This window comes from Pholcus phalangioides, unplaced genomic scaffold (assembly GCF_987345545.1).
Source record: "Pholcus phalangioides strain wild (caught in Gottingen) unplaced genomic scaffold, Ppha-v1.0 ptg000027l_1, whole genome shotgun sequence".
NCBI classification, from domain to species: Eukaryota; Metazoa; Arthropoda; class Arachnida; order Araneae; family Pholcidae; genus Pholcus; species Pholcus phalangioides.
The window spans coordinates 13,535,937-13,557,408 of record NW_028301617.1 but is presented as its reverse complement, the minus strand read 5'-3'; the positions used below and the strand labels follow the sequence as shown (position 1 = coordinate 13,557,408).

General features: G+C 37.2%; 1 protein-coding gene across 3 annotated transcripts in view; it reads left to right on the top strand.

The window, feature by feature from the left end:
* Nucleotides 1-21,022, top strand: part of LOC149068493 (uncharacterized) — a 32,215-nt gene extending 11,193 nt beyond the window's left edge. Inside the window, exons 2-3 of one of the 3 annotated variants that reach the window (XR_016195185.1) lie at nt 5,343-7,970; nt 15,127-15,857. Coding sequence is in view for 1 of the 3 variants with exons in the window: in XM_089251587.1 (XP_089107713.1) it covers nt 5,448-7,103 (1,656 nt within the window). In the remaining 2 variants the exon portion in view is untranslated. Of the gene's footprint in view, nt 1-5,342; nt 9,479-15,126 lie in introns of those variants that run through there. The other 2 variants (XR_016195186.1, XM_089251587.1) reach the window with 2 other exon arrangements.
* Nucleotides 21,023-21,472: the final 450 nt, after the last annotated feature.

Here is a 21,472-nt window from a genome sequence, read left to right as displayed (position 1 = left end):
TAATCAAGGTTCTACTGTATAGTAGTAACAGATTTATGAACAATAATCAGCTATATACGGGGTGATTATAATTTAAGTTTTGATTCTCCAAAACTATACAATAAGTACTGATCAGAATGACTTGAAAATTTGCATGGATACTCCTGAAGCAATGGAAATTTCTTTCGCAAAAGAAAAAAGTGCAAAATGTGCAAGTAGATGATGCTGTACTTGGCGAGCAGTATAATCTATTTTGTGAAACCACATCATTCGGCACTTCCACAGCATCAGTGTGTGGATAGAACTTCTATCAAGATGCACATTGCAATACCAGCAAAGCAGCTGCTGAAGACCCATTTTGACAGGATGCACCTTAACCCTTGCAACTTCTGGCTGTGGGGGTACCTCAAAATGTTATAAACAGTGGTCAGATTGCAAACTTTGGTGAATTGCAATCTCCAGCACATTCCCTATATGTTAGAAGTTCCTCAGGAATATTAACGGGGGGGGGGGGGAAGGCCACGTTTGGTTTAGTTTAATAAAGCTGAATTGCAAGCACATCCACATTATGACCATGGCATACTCTGATTCTGTTGTTGAACAAGAAATTTTGTGCTTTCAACCTCATAGCCAGAACACGCAGTGGACAACATATTTAACATTTCTTAAGTAAGTTGTAGTTATTTGTTCAATTACTTCGTTTTTTGTGATGTTTCCATGAATTATGAAATCGTGAAATGCTATAATTAAGGTATTCTGCCATGACTGGCTATTGTTTCCATTCTGCGAGCAAATTTCCCACATGTTGGATGATGTCATTAATTTTACATTTTTAAGTATTTTTTCCCCTTTATCAAATAAAATTGAATTTTTTCAGGAATATTCATGTCAATTTTCCAGTCATTCTGACAATCGTTCTTTTTTTACAGTGTTTTGAAATCAGAACCTTAGTTATAATCCCCCTTTATATCGTAAATCATTGCTAATTAATCTGCATTATTTATGCTTCATTAAATACATTATATTCACCTAATTAAGTATAATGAAAGTAACTGGAGAAAAACCTTTATATATTACATGATTAATAATAACATTAAAAGGATTTTCAAACACACAGTAATCCATTGAGTTAAGCAAAAAATAATTAAATTGCAAAAGTTGGTTTTTGTTAAAATGTAATAAATATTTATTGATTAATTAGCATGGGAATAGTGTTAATTACATTAATAAACATTTTATTTTAGTTAATTGTTAGAAGTTTGAAGGATTTTTCAGAAATTTCATTGTTTTCAATGTTAATACTATGTAAAACAAAAAACCGGTTTAAACCAAAAAAACCTGGTTTAAACCAAAAAACCCGGTTTTTTGGTTTTTTTTAAAAAAAACGTTTTTTTTTACCAACCCTGATGTATGCTTATTTGTTTGCTTTGTAAACTAAATTTTTTTTATGCCCAGCTTGGATTATAACTAATTTTTATGTCACTACAAGTGGATGTAAGTTTTATCAAACAGCAAGAGAGTTAAATGAAAACTTGACCTAAAATCGTAACCAATTTCCATAACACAAAACGTAACAGATTTTTGTAACAAAACCTTACTGACTTCTGTTATATAAAATCGTCACCAACTTCTGTTACATAAAATCGTCACTAATTTTGGTTGCTTAGAAACAGGCCCATTTCGAGTTTGTGATTTTATATTATAGAGTAGATTTGTATATGGGTCAATATAAGAAAAAAAATGGGATTTTTGTCATTCATGTAGCTCTTAAGAAAATATTCTTGATGTTAAACAGGAGATGGCTAATAAGTATTGAAAACATCTGTTGTGCTGAGAATTTCAACCTTTGTTACTTTTGGAATGCTTAACATAGATACAATAAACTTTGCTTAACAAAATCAATGTATTTCTACTACTGTCTTGAAAACGCTGCATTTTTTAAAGATGGTTAAGCAGCGAAGTATTTCTACCACTTTGTCTTGAAAAACGACACATTTTCTAAAGATTGCTTAGTAGCAATAGTTTAAATTGAAACACTTTAAATCATGAAATATTTTTTGTAGATTATGTCTGAAGAATTCATCACAAGATTCTAATGTTATTGTTGAATGTATTGTCAATTTGGGATATAGAATTGGAAATGTCCCTCAGCGGATACATTGGAAGAAAAAATAATAGTAAATCCCGAACACGTGCTAGAAAAATTCAAGCTGCACCATTTTCTAGAGCAAGCAGTGAATATAGGACTTAAATTATTTGCTGCTCTTGCTTCTTTTAATTGTGCTGTAATGACTCAGACGAGTTGAAAAACACATCTGAACAGATTATACAGACTTACGTATCATATGTAAATAAAATTCGTACTAGGTAAAAGAAAATTTGATTGTATTTTGTGTGCTGCCATTCATAGCATAACATGAATAAAAAATCCACTAGTGTGTGGATGAAAAAAAATTCTCTCCTTCAAACTTTGTGTTATTTCTTTGTACGTGAAAACTTTCTACTGTTTGAAATTTTTCCTGCTTAAATTAATTTCGAGATGAGTTGTGGAAATCAGCACGAAGAAAGGCATTACAACTGCTGCCTACAGTTTGCGTAATGTAATTCTCTCTCTCTCGCATAGCTGTTGATAAATTTGCTAAGTTATTCAAAACTTTCCTGTTTAACAAAATGGTTAGTTTGATTTAATTATTTCTTATAATGTAAAAATAATCAATTTGTAAGAGTTCCATTGAAATGCAAAGTTTAGTGAAAACGGTTCATACGATTTCAGAATGTCAAAATTTGGACACTTTTTACGACAATTTAGTCACTTTTTACGACAATTTAGTCACTCTTTACAAATATTTAGGTCACTATTTTCACTAGTTTTGAGGCCATGAGTCGCGCTGAGCCCTGTATGGGGGCCAATAAACACTCTGTACAATGAACAGCTGTAGAAAAACAAATGCAAAAGAAGTAAATGCTATAAGCTGATTTTTAAAGACAACAGGAACATTAATGTGAGGAAAAATAAAAAAGGCAATAATTGATCACAATCGTTCTTCTAGTTCAGAAGAGTTCAAAGCTAATGGTTCATTTTTAAGAGATGAAGATTGCTTTGGAATGAAAGACTGAAAGACTTGATAAGAGCAAATTAAAAGAAAATGAATTAACCTAGTTGGCTTGAAAGATAGAATTATAAAAATATTATCTATGTTGGACAAAAGTCATCAGAGGTAAGAGTTTGGGAGGCAATATAGAATTTTCCTACATGAGAAAATTAAATAAAATAATTAACTCATTCATTTTCCCTGCTGTGCCTGATATTCCGGCAATAGAAGATAATAACATAAAGATGAAATTAAGGACAGACAAAGTGATGACAATCTTTTTGTCATAAATGTTTCATAATTTTAGTTGTATATATTGTGATACCTTTAGAAAAATCTAACTGGATTTCATAATTCCTTCATAATAATTTTTTTTTTACTTTACAAATATTTTTTTCCCTTGAATATTTTTCATTACTCATGAACTTTGTGAAAATAATGTATTTTCGTCACAGCAAGGTTTAAAGATATTGACTTTAAACCAGGGTTGGCAGTTTTTGATGGTTTAAACTGTCACGTCAAAAACCCTCTTTCAAAAACGTCAAATATTGCTTTTAGATATAAAAATTCCCTTTGGAAATGTGCACGTCAATTTCATGTAATGTTTAAAGTGACTATGTTATACAAAGAATAAATATTTAATATGATTGTAAAATAATTTTTCACTCTCGAATTATTTTGGACAGAATATATGTGGTTTTTTTTTCTTATAAAATGTACAATTTGAATAAAGCATAGCATAAACACTGGAAGGAAAACTATGGAATTATTTGACATTCTCTGATTCAAGATGATTCTTGACCTTCCTAAATTTCTTCAACTGCTTATATATGCGTGCATTGATATTTATATGATTTATTTATTTTTTATTATATATTATTTATTATATATATATTTATATAAATTGATATGCTGTACTCTTTATACAACAGATAAGTGTTTAAAAAAGTTTATTACATCATGTATGTAATGTTGATTTCTGTTGTTATTACATTATCTGGATAATCAGCACACACACACACAACACACACACTGAGATACTCTTATTGTGCATAACATTGAAATATATCTAGCCATCAAAATACTAAATTGTAGAACTAAAATGTCATTTAATTTGGCAATGCTAGCTTGTACATGAAGCTTAAGAAACTCCTGTAACTTATCCTTAATCAAACTTAGTTATTCTTACTTCTGCACTATGATATGGTATATTTACTAGCATTTATAATGCAATGATTTTCCAATTGGAGCAGTATTCACATGTGCGAAACAGATGCTTTGGGTATCAAGTCCTGATGGCTCTGCTTTGGTTGAAAATATTCTTTAAAACTCTGTGAATTTATACACCCTGAACTCTAAGAAATTTTTAGATGAAAGTAAATGAGTTTAATTAGTGTATTAGCAGTTTGTGTGAGAATTTTCATGTGGAATAAAATTTTGGGCAGATCAGAAAATTTAAAATATCAAAATAGATTCTCAGTAATTATAATTCCGAATATAAAATCCTTTAATCTACAAAAGTAAGTGTTTTTTTTATTTAGCATATCTATTAGGTTTAAAAAACTATTTGACAACATTGACAATAAGTTTTTTACTGTTTTAATACTGATTTATAGTTTCTGAAGTCTAAAACCTAACTCTGTGATGCCCCTATCATACATATTTTGAACAAGCAGCTCTAATCCACTTAGCAAATTGAACACAGGTAATCAGTAGCTTAGATAAAATGAACCACAAAATTATATTTTATGTTCTAGACTCTTATGTCAAAAAATTCAAAATTGCAAATTATAATTAATATTTTGTTTTAATTTTTGTAATAAATTAATGTTAAAAAATAAAACATTGTAGTATACAAAAAAATAAGTTTTTCATCAGGTTATATACCTATTGTGTTCAAAACATTATCAAAAAACCTTCATTTTGGTTTTTGATGGTTTTCGACAGTTTAAACCTGTTTTTGATGTTTGTCATGTGAAAAACCCAACCCTGCTTTAAAATTTTTCAATAACTGATCCAACTTGAAAAACTAGGGATCCAAATTAGGAAACTATTTTTCTAAGTTGGACCAATTTCACTTTTTTGGTTTGCATGATACCGTTCAAATATGAAATGATATAAAGTTTTAGTAACCACATTTTTAAACATAAATATAGTACCTACCTAATATCATACTCAGTTTGGTGATATATATATATATATACACACACACACACACTTCTAATGCTATATGCATTCACTGATAGAAGATATAATTCCTCTCTTTTTCAGGTAATGGAAGATCCTCATAAAAGTCTTAAGGAAAGTTTTTGATTCTGTATTTATCCCCAGCTGTCTGTGAAACAACATCCTTGACAGGCTTCTTACTCTCTTGAAATGGAAGAATCATCTTGTATGAGATTACATGATGGTTATGGTGTAGATGAATACGATTCCAGTTGTGTTCCAATTCTGGTGGCATTTAGTGTGAAGCATTTCGATCCAATCTCTGATGATCTCTTCCATATTGAAGATCCACATAAGGGTGATTGCTGCATGGAAAAAGTTTCAAACAGCTCTGATTCAAATGGGCACAAAAGCTTTTACACTGAACAAAAGCGACATCAATGCAATTTTTGTGCTAAGATGTTTTCTCGAATCGACCATTTAAATACTCATGAAAGAGCTCACACTGGGGAGAAGCCATATCAATGTGATTTTTGTGGCAAAACGTTTTCTGAAATCAAATGTTTAGAGAAGCACAAAAGAGTTCACACCGGAGAAAAGCCGTATAAGTGTGATGTTTGTAGTAGAAGGTTTTCTCAAAGAGGAAGTTTATCATTTCACAAGAGAGTTCACACTGGAGAAAAACCATATGAGTGCGATGTTTGTAATAAAAAATTAGTGCGCAGCACGAGTTTAACAATTCACAAGAGAGTTCACACTGGAGGGAAACCATATGAGTGTGATTATTGTGGTAAATCATTTTCTCGAATGGAAAATTTAAAGACTCACAAGAGAGTTCACACTGGGGAAAAGCCATATGAGTGTGATGTTTGTGATGAAAAATTTTCTCATAACAAAAGTTTAATGATTCACAAAATAGGTCACACTGGAGGGAAACCATATGAGTGTGATTATTGTGGTAAATCATTTTCTTATATCAGCTATTTGAAAACTCATAATATGATTCACACTGGAGAGAAGCCATATGAGTGTGATCTATGTCGTAAAACATTTTCTCGAATGGAAAATTTAAAGACTCACAAGAGAGTTCACACTGGAGAAAAACCATATGAGTGTGATGTTTGTAATAAAAAATTTGTGCACAGCACGAGTTTAACAATTCACAAGAGAGTTCACACTGGAGGGAAACCATATGAATGTGATTTTTGCTGTGAAACGTTTTCTGAGATTCAACTTTTCTATAATCATAAAAGAATTCACCCTAGAGAGAAACTGTATGAGTGTGATCTTTGTCATAAAACGTTTTCTCGAATGGATAATTTAAAGACTCACAAGAGAGTTCACACTGGGGAAAAGCCATTTGAGTGTGATGTTTGTGATAAAAAATTTTCTTATAATAGAAGTTTAATGATTCACAAGAGAGTTCACACTGGAGGGAAACCATATGAATGTGATTTTTGTGGTGAAACGTTTTCTGAGATTCAACTTTTATATAATCATAAAAGAATTCACCCTAGAGAGAAACGGTATAAGTGTGATGTTTGTCATAAAATGTTTTCTCGAATGGGTAATTTAAAGACTCACCAGAGAGTTCACACTGGGGAAAAGCCATATGAGTGTGATGTTTGTGATGAAAAATTTTCTAATAACAGAAGTTTAATGATTCACAAAATAGTTCATACTGGAGTAAATCCATATGAGTGTGATTATTGTGGTAAAACATTTCCTCATATCAGCTATTTGAAAACTCATAAAATGATTCACTCTGGCGAGAAGCCATATGAGTGCAATCTATGTCATAAAACGTTTTCTCGAATCGGGAATTTAAAGACTCACCAGAGAGTTCACACAGGAAAAGCCATATGAATGTGATGTTTGTGATGGAAAATTTTCTCATAACAAAAGTTTAAAGTCTCACAAAAGAGTTCACACTAGAGAGACGCTGTTTGAGAGAGGCGTTTGTGATGAAAAGTTTCCAAAAACCTAATTTTAAAGAAGCACAAAAGAGTTCACACTGGGGGAATCCATAGAAATACATTTTTTCCATAGTATAAATCAAAAATTTTCCTTAATGTTGTCGCACAAGAAAACGTATATTTTAACATGTTCACATATAAAAATTTTGCGATTTCTATTTCTTTGGATATACAGGGAACCCTCCTTGATTGAATGGACCAATAGAAGCTATATCTTATCGTCAATGGACATAACTGATCTGTAGCGATTTTCAACATCATTGCCGCAAGCAACATGTTTTTCAATATGATTGTGTGATAATTCAGATCTTGAAACTTGGTTAAGTCAGAGATTCACTTTCTAGGTAGAACTTTTCATCAGAAAAAATAGGTGGAGGCTGTATCATTTACAAGGAAAGCGAGTTTGAAAAGTTATATGGATTTTATACCTCGTTACACCAGACTAAGTACAACCTTCTTTGTCTTGTAACTAAAACTCAAGAAATGTCTTCATGTAAATGGGCTGGTACTCCACAATGTATTCCAGCTGATTCTTTGAAGTTTGCCTTACACTCGTTTGTACACATATATGTTCAAACATAAAATACATGCACGTATAATACAAACACTTTAAGACTAAAAGAGATTATACACTGCCCATATATATAAAAACATGGTGTCATTCATTAAAGTAAAGATGGTTTCGTGATTATTCCCACCAAGAGTATCAAATTTCCTCTCAAAGGTGTCTGTCATGGGAAACTCATGTTAAGAGAAGGTAAGTTGCTCTACGAATTTTCAATCCAATTAGAAAAAATTCCTTGCAACACAAATGGAGAATTATTCCTAATCGATCAAAACTTTAGTCTTCCATTCAAAATACATAAAAACTTGGTCAATTCAATTTTAGGAGTTTCTCTCGGTTTGTTATTAAATTTTAATGTGAAAAATTACAATAGAACTTCATTATAACAGACAGTTAAAAAAAACTTTTAGTAATAATAAAGGATGTTTATCTTTTTATCTGACGAGATAAAATAAGCAAATTAAATTTCCAAACAATTTATTAATGACCTGTGGCACAATTCCAGAGCATTTAAGTGGACCATGGCACATTCAAAGATCATTGAAGTAGGCCCATAGCACATTCAAAGATCATTGAATTAGGCCCATAGCACATTCAACGATCACTTTAGTGTAAGATAGATGGCTTTTTCTCAGCCCGAGGTTATGCAAGAGTGCCTCGGTTCGAGTCCCGGCGGAGGCGTGATGACTTTTCTTCCGAGTTCGCCTCAGCAAAAATATCCGGAAAATAAGTGTTTCCTTGATCACTTTAGTAACTCGTGACACAGTTCCAGAACACTTTAACGATCCGTGACACATTTAGAAATCCCTTGAGTGACGTGGCACAATTTTAGAGCACTTAAGCGGCTTCCCAGTGCAGTTCTACATCAATCAAGTTGCCCGCAGAAAATTCCCAGATTACTTAAGTGATCCGTGGCATAATTACGGATCGCTTAAATGATGCGTTGCACAGTTCCCCAGAGCACTTAAGCAGCCGGAAACATTTCCTGAGCACTTGAAGGATCCGTGAAACATTTAGAGATCGCTAACTGAATGAATGCCAGGGGCTCTGCCACCGGACTTACCTCTTTGCTGAGATCTCTTCCAGCCCAGCTTCGTGGCAAAGCCCGGAACAGAGTGAGTGCACCTAACAGTCTGAGTGTGTAGCTAGTGTTGTGCTTGATATTTCAGTGCTGCCATCTATACTTCAAATTATGAGTGAAGTGTAATGATTGAATATTTGTTACGTTGTAGGCCTGTTGCTCTCTGTGGCGAAACTTTTCAACACGGAGATCGGCTCGCATTCGCGCCTTGAAGTTGGAAACCACAAAGAACCAACTTCAGCTGACCACCACTGTGGCGCCGGTGGGGTTCGAACCCGGATCCTCGCTATGCGAGTTCGTCACTATAACCACTTGACCACCATTTAGAGATCGCTGAAGTCATTGGCTTACGGAAAGGGGGTTTTGGGGTTCTAACCCCCCCCCCTTTCTTGAGCCAAGATTATGGTGTTATTTTTCAGGAAAAAACGTAAACCCCCAGAAGGAAAAATTCTGCGTACGCCTATGACTGAAGTGGTTCGGTAAGGGATTTATCATTAGAAAGAATGTTAGTTCAGGTGCCCACAAACTAGCGAAAGATTTTTCTCGTTTTTGGCGCGCCGAGTAAGATGCCATTAAGAATATTTCATATTTTCATAAAGGGTGGTTGATGACGTAAGCATTACCCAACCCTTCCCCCCCCCCTTTGTCATCAAAAGTCAGCAAATCGGAACCCCCATCGATGCTGACATAATACTTGAATGACCCCTACTGAACTGGTACATGTTGGAATGAGCATGTTCGTATTGTGAACCTTTTCCGTGAAGTTTATGTAATGCTTGTTATATGGTGCTGCCATCAACTGATAGATGGGACCACCTACTACGAAACGTTTTCTCTGGAACAAGTTCTGCGAGCATCAGAAGCAGCTTCACCAAGCGTGGAACTCATGCTAAACTACCCATAAGCTCCTTAGGAGGATGAATTTCATATTATTAGGAAAATTATGTAAATAGTCATTATTTATCATTTATTATGTCATCTTTCACCTGTCTGTCTTATTTATCATTAAATAGTTTTATTTATCATTTATTATGTCATTCACCTGTAAATAGTCATTAATTCATTTCTCTGTAAATCAGATTGATTAAATCAGTAGTGCACAACCGGTGCTCTGTGGAGCCCTTGGCGCTTTGTGGCCTCTTCGGTAAAATGAAATTTATCAGTAAATTTAGTGAATAAATGAAAAAAGATGTTTAGGCGGCTCTAGCATACCATTTTTTTCTTAAAGTAGAACATTTTAAGAAAAAAAATGGGGTATGTTGGAGCCTACTAGGCTTTTTTTGCTAGAGTCAAAAATTTTGGCATGAGTGGTGTAGTAGTAGTAGGTAGGGCCTCCAAAAAATGGCTCGGGGATCCATGATGTTCTTAAGTCAGCCACCTCGTTGGGCAATTTGCCTGTTGTGGCGTTGTATTTGTATTTGTAATAAATGTGTAGAAAAACAAAATCATATCTTTATATCGGGTACCCAGTGCTGGGACCTCCGTCTGCTCAAATTATAAAGAGGGCATGGGTCTTTGCAGCCCCAATTTCAGTGAATCAAGAACTGAAAAGGGATAAGAGAGTAAGTGCGAATGCGTAGGTCCAAAGAAAACAATAACAATGTCATCAGCTGGGAATAAGTTCCAATCAGTCAGTGAACCAGGAATAGACCCTATATTTTCCTCCCCCCCCCCCCCGAAAGATTTTTCCCATTGTTTTTCGGATAATCTGAATTTTCAGTATACAGGGTATCCTGTAAGTGCTAGCGTGGTCTTTATCTCAGCAACCGTCCTGCAAAAGAAAGTGTATGCAAGAATGTATGCAAGAATCATTACATCACTGGCAAGAAAGATGGGATACTGAATATACAGGGCGTAAGATTCACAAAATTCTATCCAAAGTCGGTATACACCACTTACTATGGCCCAGAAATATCACCATCTTTTTCACCGAACACGGGCCATTCCCGGCCTATCTGGCAAGATTCAAAATAGAGCCTCTGCGAAAAAGGGGAAAAATTTTCATTTCATCTCAGTGCCACAAGGCCAAAAGCCCCGTTCACATGTATAATAAAAAATAAAACATCCCGGGAAGTTCCCGGTAACAGGGATTTTCGCTACAAACCATTCACACGACGTTTAGTTTAAGCCGGTAATCCCCCTCTTCTTTCCGGAAGTCGTGACTGTTTACGTGGGTTTAACGGAAGTGGTTGATTCAAGATCGCTGACGAAGGAACTTGCAGTAGGTTTCGCGGCGCAAAGGATTATGGAAGAGAAGGTCGGTGTCGACCACCAATCCACACCTAGAAAAATGGGCTTTCTTGATGAGCTACTCTCCCACCTTTTTTTTTCCCTGCGAGGGGGAAAAAGTTGCCATGCCGGTAATTATCACCAATGTGACCCCCAATCTTGCACATGTGAACGGGCTAAAGCAAAGCCGCTTGAAAGATTAACTTAACTCTTAACTTAACTAACTAAACTTAACTAAGACTCTTAATGCAGCTTTGGGCTAAAGAGTTCCATTTCAAATTACCAGACCCGGACGACTGGCTGACACACTCTGGAAACGACGCATCATCAGAAATCCGATGAATGTGAATCGCATAATAAAACTTGTGAAACGTTTTGAAACATGCAAAACTGAATTCAGACGTCCGGTTAGCCGGACTGACGATTCCGAATATACCGCTTCAGAGCCAGGGGGCCGTTCAAGTATTACGTAAGCAAATTTTGACCACCCCCCCCCCCTTGTCAGCAAATTTTCGTCATCAGCTCTGCCCTTCTGAATCCTAACGCATATTGGTGGGATCAGAGACGTGCATGGGGGGGGAGGGGGGGGGGACGAGCCCCCCTCAACGATCAAAAGTTTATTTTTTAATGCAAAATAATATTTTTTTTAATTGAAATTTTGGAAGAAAATACCTTTATATGTTGTTATAATCAATTTCTGTTAATTTATTTCAATGTTATTTGAAGGCTATGAACTCAAAATTTATCTTTAATAAATTCATTGCGGCTCACTCTCTAAGCCATATAATGATAAATCGCATAAAGGCCCGCGGACCAAATATGGCCCTGGGGGTTATCTGATGCGGCCTGCCCTCCTCAAACCTAATTTTGTAAAAATGAACTAAGCGGCACATTTACAGATCGCTTAAGTGCCCAGTGGTACAATTCCAGAACATTTAAGCGGCCCGTGGCACATTTTCAGATTACTTAAATGACCCGGGACACAGTTCTAGAACACTTAAGCGATCCGTGACACATTTAGAGATCCCTTGCATGACATGTGACGTAGTTTTAGAGCACTTAAGTGCCCCCCCCCCCCAGTGCGGTTCTAATCTCAAGTTACCCCCGGCACATTCTCGGATTATTTAAGTGATCCGTGGCATATAATTACGGATCACTTGAGCGATGCGTGGCACAGTTCCAGAGCACCTAAGCGGCCCGGACACATTTTCAGATCACTTGGATCCGCAAAACATTTAGAGATTACTAAAGTGGCTCTAGGGCACTTATCAATAGGGGGAGGGGGAAATGTTGCTTCAAGTGTCCACGAACTATCGAAAGGTTTTTCTCGTTTTTGGCGCACGGAGTAAGACGCCAGTAAAAGAAAAAAGAATTTCATATTTTCATAAAGGGTGGATGATGACGTAAGCATTATCCAAATCCCCTCCCCCTTGTCATCAAAAGTCAGCAAATCGGAACCCCCCCCCCCCCATCGATGATGACGTAATACTTGAACGGCTCCCAAGACAAAAAATTCCTAGCCAGCCTCCCATGATCACAAGAGTAAAGAAAGATCAATCCAGGCAGCCCTTCTTCCCTCGGAGATACCCTCTACATCCCAATTACAGCATCCAGATGTAAATGTACATAATCAGTGTAAATTAGCGTGTGCTTAATCTTTTTTCTTTGGCATATATATTTTATTATTATTTCATTTCTCTCTTTTGTTAATTCTGATTGTATCGTGCTCAAAGTTCTCTGATTGTTTCCATAGAATGTATATAGTAGTTCATGTCAATAATCTTGATTGAATCGTGCTCAATGTTTTCTGATTGATTGTTTCCATAGAATGTATATAGTGGTTCGTTGCTGATTGGTGTAAATTAGCGTGTGCTTAATCTTTTTTGGTACATTTATTTTATTGTTATTCCATTTTCTCTTATGTTAATCCTGATTGTTTCCATAGAATGTATATAATTATTTCATTTGTTTAATAAATAGAAGAGGCTCTCCGACACGACCGAGCCTCCCAGGAGGTGAAGAGAGGAAGTTGTCTTGCACAACAGCTCTAGGCGTGAGCGGTTATCAATCAGCAACCGTCCAAAGAACAGTGTTAAATGCGGCAGAACCGTTTTACCCGCATTTAACATTGTTTATTAAATTTCCTCCGTTTTTCGAATTCCTATACGTCTGCGAATATTGCACTTAGAAATATGAATTTTTTTTTTTTTTTTTTTTTTTTTATTTGGCATCAGGAGAGACAGGGCATCAACTTTCTCATTGAAAGTTGAAGCACAGGGGGGACAATATAAAAATTTAGATTTTTATTTTGTTACACAGTGGATTTTCACTCTGAAAACTGGTATAGGGTAATTTTTGAACGCCTGTTAAGCATTATTCAAATTGGAATTATACCTCTACTACGGACGGTTGATGAGATAAAGGCTGTGCTAGCACTTACAGGACACCCTGTATATAATCCGAGGTAGTCTCGGTCCCGCTCACCTCGGATTATTGAGACTGTTCTGTAATTCTTTTCTTAACATCAAATTTGTGTAAAGCCAGTTTTTTTGTAATAAACAATATTAAAAATAATATTTTGCGGACACCGAACAAGAAATTCGTCTGTAAAAGGGAGTTCACTGTCAGGGGGTCACAATCAGGGGTTCGAAATGCGCATATATATATATATATATACACATACATACACTATCTACCAATAAGTATTTGGACACCTGTGATAGGAAAGAAAAACTAACTTTATTCAAAATCAATAGTTGGTAGAGCCTCCACGAGAGGCAATTACAGCGTGAACCCTCCGGGGCATACTTTCCACAAGTCCTTGTGTGACGGCTAGTGGTATTTTCTTCCACTCGGCTTGGAGAAGACATGTCAGTTCCTTCACCGATTTTGGACGGGTAGGGCACCCCTTAATTCGGCGATCCAACTCGTCCCAGAGGTTCTCTATAGGGTCTGGGCTCTGGGCAGGCCAGTCCATTCGATGAACCCCATTGGCACCATACCAAGCCTTGGTTAACCTCGCAGTATGACAGCTGGCATTGTCGTCCTGGAAGTAACGGGGGTCCACCCCGTAAAACTGCCACAACGTAGGAAGCACATTGTCATCCAAAATAGTGCAGTAGGCATCGGCGTTGAGCTTACCATGAATGGGGACCAAGGGTCCCAGTCCATACCAGGAGAAACACCCCCAGACCATAATTCCACCTCCTTCGAACTTGACTGTTGGCACAATGCATTCTGGCAGGAGACGTTCTCCAGGCAGACGCCAGACCCTGCCATCCGGACGGTAGAGGGTGAACCTTGATTCGTCGCTCCAAAGAACCCGTTTCCACTGATCTACGGTCCAATTTCGATGTGCTTTGCACCACATTACGCGAGCAACGCGGTTGGACTTTGTGATCAAAGGCTTATGGGCAGCAGCACGACCATGAAAACCAATCAGATGTGCTTCCTTATGGATGGTATTCATTGAAACAATACTCCCGGATGCCTGTTGAAACTCCTCGCGGATGAGGGCCATCGGTTGGGTGCGGTTCTTCCGAATTTCTCTGGACAGCACCCGTCGGTCTCTATCTCCGAGTTTCGTTGGTCTGCCGACTCGGGGTAAATTCCGACAATCACAGCTCACCTTCCACTTCTTAATCACATAGGCCACTGTCGATTTTGGGTACTTCAGCTCGCTAGATATGACCCTTAAGGATCTGTCATTTTTGTGATACCCGATAATTATACCTTTCTCGAAATCAGAGAGCTCCGAACTGCGCGGCATCTTGCATGCGACTAATGCCGATGTTGTTTCCTACACGATATATACCGGCGGAGGGCGTGACGTATCTCAGGACCGCAGATATCGTCATTTGCATAGGTGTCCAAATACTTATTGGTAGATAGTGTATGTTACACAAGGAACAATTGTTATTCGGTCGTAAAAGAAGATTGGCATTAACGGACACCGGAAGGGTGTCCGTTTTATGTATTGTATTCGTTTTATGCAGAAATTTTTCCTGAAAATGACTGCAGTTTTTGTTTCACCTGCAGGCATCTGAAGAAATCGTGGAAATTCAAAACATAAAGCTTGTTTTCGATGAAGAGAATGGTGTCTAGCTGCTGACGACAGTCTCCGGTCCTCTCAATCACGTCTTCAACCGAAAAAGGCAATAGACGAAAGACACTTGAGTGTGTCCGTATCAATCGTATACTCATGCGTACGACCTAGAAGTGTTGAACTCATATTAATGTGTCAATCCTTTTGATATCATCTGAATTTTTATCGATTTTTCAACTGCATTCATTCGTTGGAGGTTTCAATCAGAGGAGTCGTTTGAACGTAATGTCTGCGGCCAAAAATCCATTCAAAAGGTTATCCTAAACCTGATGCCACAAGACACTCGCTCGGTGTTTCAGCCTAATTGTATGTGATCGAACCCACGCCGGAGAAAAATCATATGAGTGTGCTCGTTGCTGAAAAAATTCACGTAAGAGGCTTACTTAGTTTTGCTCATGTTATGTAAGATCCACACCAGAGAAAATTCACACGAATGTGATATTTGCGATGAAAAAATCGCACACGTATCACGTTTGAAAACAGCACAAAGAAATAGTACACAATGGAGTAAAGCTGCATGAATGTGACGTCTGCGGTAAAAGAGTCTCTTGCGGAGTTTGCTTGGAAACCCCTAAAAGACTGCACACCGGAGAAAAGACGTACGCATGTTGAGGTATGTAGTCAGAGATTCGTTCGTAACTGAGAATTAAAGAGGCACAGGATGATGCACATGGGAGAGAAATCGCATAAATGCGATGTTTGCGGTAAAATATTTTCGCAAATAGATTACTTGGACTTGCACAGAAAATTGCACTCAACAGAGAAACTTCATCAGTGTGAGTTGTGCGGTAAGAATTATCGGCATAGATCCCATTTAAACCAACACAAAATGATACACGCCGGAGAAAGACCGCACGTATGCGAGATTTGCGGCAGGAAGTTCTCTCGTGGACCCGATCTGACGAGGCACGGAACGGTACACACCACAGAGAAACCGTACGAATGCGAAGTTTGCGGTAAAAAATTCTCGCAATCGTTTTACTTGAAGCGGCACAAGAGAGTACACGCCGGAGAAAAACCTCATGAATGCGAGGTTTGTGGTAAAAAATTTTTGTGTGCGTCTTATTTAAAAAGGCACAGGAGAGTTCACACTGAAGAGAAACCTCATGAATGTGACGTTTGTAATACTAGGTTTTCTGATAAGTCCCATTTGAACACTCACAGAAGAGCAAAACATGGCGGAGAAAGCTCGCATTGCGTTTGAGCCCAAAGAATACGAGTAAAATTTAAATACTACTAACAGGCCATGAAGTATCTCTGAGTAGTGGTTAATTTACAAATCTGGTCAAACCGACCACATCCTGGACTCGTTGTCTGAATTCAGAAAAGGCTGCACATGATTTTCTTCAATGAAAAATTATTTAATTATTCTATAATTATATATTATCGAAAAACAAAATAAAAAATTCTCAAAGACAAAATAAAAATAGCTAAGCAAAACTATTGCACAGTACAATTTTTAAATTGCAAGACGTCAACTGAACGCTGGAAACTAACGAATAAAATACTAGTATCCAACATTAAAAATCGCATACTACCCACCGAAACAAATTTACACCTCTTTGCTAACAACACTCATTTCATAAATATTACACAACATACAATGGTACAAAATAACTTTCTACAATCTGTATGTTCCAATGTAAACTCTATTTTTCTTGCTCCAATAGATATTGGTGAAATTACAAAAATTGTAAGGTCCTTGCGCAATTCGGCTACTTCTTTTGATATCATAACTGCAAAGGCTTTAAAAAGTCTTCCTTCCTGTACTTTAACAACTTCTTACAGATCTGATCTTATAAATGATGTATTGAAAATGGGGAATATCCTGTCTCTCAAGTCAGCTGTTGTAAACCCTATTTACAAAAATGGAGATTCAAATTGTTTGCATAACTATAGACCTATTTCTATCTTATCTCAAACCTCAAAAAATTTTGAAACAGTCATTAAATCCAGAATTTACTCTTTTTTATCTGCTAATTTTTTTTTCGAAAAATCAACATGGTTTTTTACCTGTCAGAAACACAGAATCTGCTCTATTAACATTCACTTAATTTGTTTATAGGTCATTCTATAAAAACAATAGTATTTCTAGATATCAAGAAAGCCTTTGACAGTGTTAATCATAGTATGTCACTCATGTACATAAATTAAGGATAATTCAGAATCACACGGAAATCGAAATCTAAAGTAAAAATTTCACCTGTAGAATTATCACACACATCTGCAAGAATGATATGCAAATTTCAGGAAGCCACCAGATGATGCCGATAGTACGTCACAATGACGAGAGTGTAAGGGAGGGGGGGGTATATAAGGAATTGTGGCAAAGAAGTGAAATTGTTCACAAGAGTTCTGTAAGGCGCTCAGTGCCATAAGCGAATAGTTATGACACAGAGGACGCATGTGGATGATTTTTTACGTGGTAGAATTATCGGCCGCCTGGAATGTGGGCGTACTCAGATGGAAGTATCCGAGGAACTTGGAATTGCCCAAAGTGTCATCTCTAGGTTTTGGCAACGATTCCAAGATAACGGAAATGTCAGTAGACGTTACAGTACAAGTCGCAATGAAGACGGTTTTTGGCAATACCTGCCAAAAGAAGCAGACGGAGCACAGCATCCGACCTACTACTTCACCAAACACCAACTCTGGCCATGTCGCTATATTGCAATTTACTGCCATTAGTGAGATGGGTTGAAAGTGAAGGCGCTGTCTGTCGGTGATCGCCTCGGGTTCGTTAGGGAAAATATCTTATCTATATCCTCCCTTGGGTTCGAACGCGGGACCCTGACAACAACCTTCACGATGGTAGACCACCATGTCTTACCACCATGCCACTCGGGCACAGCATCCGACCTGTCTCGTCAGCTATCTGCAGCCACGGGTACCACAGTTTCAAGGCAAACCGTGTACAGACGTTTGGGAGATATTGGTCTACATGCTGTCAGATGTGTTCCGCTCACGGCAACTCACTGTCGGCAGCGATTAGCCTGGAGTAGAGAACATGCAATGCGGACATCGTCACAGTGGGCTTGTGTGATGTTTTCCGACGAGTCCAGGTTTAGCTTGCAGTCTGATTCACGTCGGGCTTTCATATGGAGAACGCCAGGTACCCGTTACCACCAAGACAACATCATTGAACGACACCGTTACGGTGGTGCAGCATTGCTCGTTTGGGGTGGAATTATACTGGGTTCCAGAACAGATCTGCATGTTCAAACCGGAACCATGAAAGCCCAAATTTATCGGGACATCATTCTGGAACATGTACGTTTGTTTAGGGGTGCCATGGGCATAGTCCCCACATCCTGAAGCAGGGCCCCTAGGCTGGGATCTTTCACGGGGCCCCTTTATGATGAATTTATAGCGTGAAAAACAAAAAAATGATTAAAATCACCCAGGGCTGGAGCTTTGTCAGCCCACCCCTTGTGGGGGCCATGGGCGCAGAATTTGTGTTTATGGATGACAACGCCCGTCCTCACCGAGCAAACATCGTAAACGAATGCCTTGAATCAGAGGATACAAGGGCGTAGCCGGGGGGGGGACTTGGGGGTCTGGTCCCCGTCCCCCCCGAAATGTGAGAAAATGACCGAAAAAAGGGAAAAAGATGGCCAAATCCATTGTTCTGTCACTTTGGTCCCCCCCCCCCGAAATGAAAGTGGTCCCCCCCCGAACGAAATTTCTGGCTACGCCCCTGAGAGGATATAACCCGTATGGAATGGCCAGCATTCTCACCTGACTTGAATCCGATAGAGCATGTGTGGAACATGCTTGGCCGACGAGTTGCAGCCCGTCAACCACCTCCTAAATGTGTACCGGAACTTCGGAGAGCATTGCTTGCTGAGTGGAGTGATCTTCCCCAAGATCAGATCGATAATTTGATGCTCATCATGCCTAGGCGTTGTACGGACTGTATTTCATCGCATGGGAGACATACAATGTATTAACCATCATACCAACCATGTAATAGTAAGTTTTTGTAAAGGAGATATTTTTTACAATTGCTCCAGGGAGCAAAAATCGTAGTTTTTATGAATGGTATCATACATACACCATCGTTTTTGTTCCTTATCTTTTGTTTAATAAATGGGCTTTATGAATAAGTAAAGTTTGTTTTGTTTCTGAACCTTTATTTGCCGGAGATGGCGTTATCCTTAATTTATGGACATGGGTGTATATATATTACTCTCGAAATTGTATGCTTATGGAATTAGAGGAAATACATTTAGTATCATCAAATCTTATCTTGACAATAGAACCCAGATGGTAAAATGCAATAGCTTTCTGAGTAATATCATGCAAATAAAAATGGGAGTCCCTCAAGGATCGGTTATGGGCCCCCTGCCATTCATAATCTTTGTTAATAATCTTTGTAACCTCGACATAGTAGGTAAAATTATCACCTTTGCTGATGACACAGCCATACTTTATTCAGGAACGGGGTATTTGGCACTCACTGATATTATTAACAATGACCTCATCAAAATTAGAAGTTGGTTTCAATGTAATGATTTACAAATAAATGGAACAAAAAAGTAAATTTATAAATTTTTCTCTTCAATCCATTCCTCAAATCAACAATGGTATAACTTTCCATGTCTGTTCGCATTTAACACCGTGCACGTGCCAATGTCTTGATGAAGTAACATCCATTAAATACCTTGACGTTCATATTAACCAAAATTTGAAATGGAATTCGCATATTAAATACCTTCAAACTCGGCTCCGTTTCATTTTATATAAGCTTATCATCTGAAACTGTACATTAATAACCACTTTCTCATAACATTCTATTATTCAATGTTTCATTCATATTTAATGTATGGTCTCTCAGTTTGGGGAGGAGATTATCTAACTAATATTAAGCCTATTATTCCTCTCCAAAAAAAAGCTATCAGATGCATAACTAATGATTATGTTACCCCTCTATTTGATCAATTTCATCGGTTAAGAATTCTCCCAGTGCGTTACCTATACTTTTACAAATCCTTATTAATAATAAAAAAACACCGATACTCCTTACCTCTTAACGTATCACGTACTTCTGCTCGTCTAAATGCCATCTACTCCCTGCCATTAGTTCATAAAAATATTCTTAAAAAACACTTTTGCTTTCCGATTCCGAAATTCTATAATAATCTACCCAGAGAAATCACTGACACTACTGTATTTACTTCCTTTAAAAAACGCCTCAAACTTTACCTGCTCGAACTCATTGACATTGAGTCCCATTTCTGATTATATCCTCTAACATTTTGCTTAATTAAATCATATCTTTAAATCATCTTCCATAATCCTGTACAAATTCATTTGCTGGCCCCATATTTATTATGCATATCATTAACATGTTATTCATATTTTTTTTTCTTTTGTCAGGGACGCCGGATGTCAAAAATAATTGGTGTTGCTCAAAGTATGCGAGTAATTTCTCTGTATAGGCCACGATATTTACATATATTTTGCACTGACCATACGCCTTTTTTTTGAAGTAGAGTGTCCCGTTTTTTTTTGTTTCGAATCTATTTGATTTCCTGAAGAGCCGCTGACAAATCATGAATTAGGCAAGGGAGCAGTGGTCGACAAAAGTTTGTGAACCATTGGTATAGGGAAAAGTGTTCCACTCAGAGAGGGATTAACTTTACAAAATATTTGGACTTCCCATTAAGAAGGTGAGATATCTTGTCAATGCCACTCAAACGGTTGAGATCCATCTGAAATCAGCGATGAAACGTACTATCTCAAGTCCATTGCTATGACTACCGTTGTGGTATTCAGATTCTATGATGCTCATTTTATTCTCATGCTTAATGGACATATAGGGTGTATGGGAAAGTCCCTTGGACTTGAAATGACTAGCAGACGGAACTACAGCTATGCAACTCCTCACAAGGAAAAAGTATTTTTTCAAAAATTTTAATTAAAAAAAATGCGCTTTCAGTGCAATATTTGAGGTATGTTCAAATGGTGATTGGTATTGCTTTAGCAACACGAGCAGATATGTTCCGGCGTCCCTGTCTTTTGTGTATTTGGGGTCAATATTAAGTCTATTAAGAATTCATGTTGTTATTCATGTGTAATTCTTATATCACCTCCACCGTTGCATGAGAATATCCTTCATTATGTTATTTATTTTCTGTTAATTATACTATTTTTATTCGTAACCACTATTTTTCTTTCTTTCTGTATTGTTTTTTTCCCATCATATATCTGAAAATAATTTCACTGAAATATATTTTATAAACCTATTCATTGTAACAACCAGTATGGAACATTTCG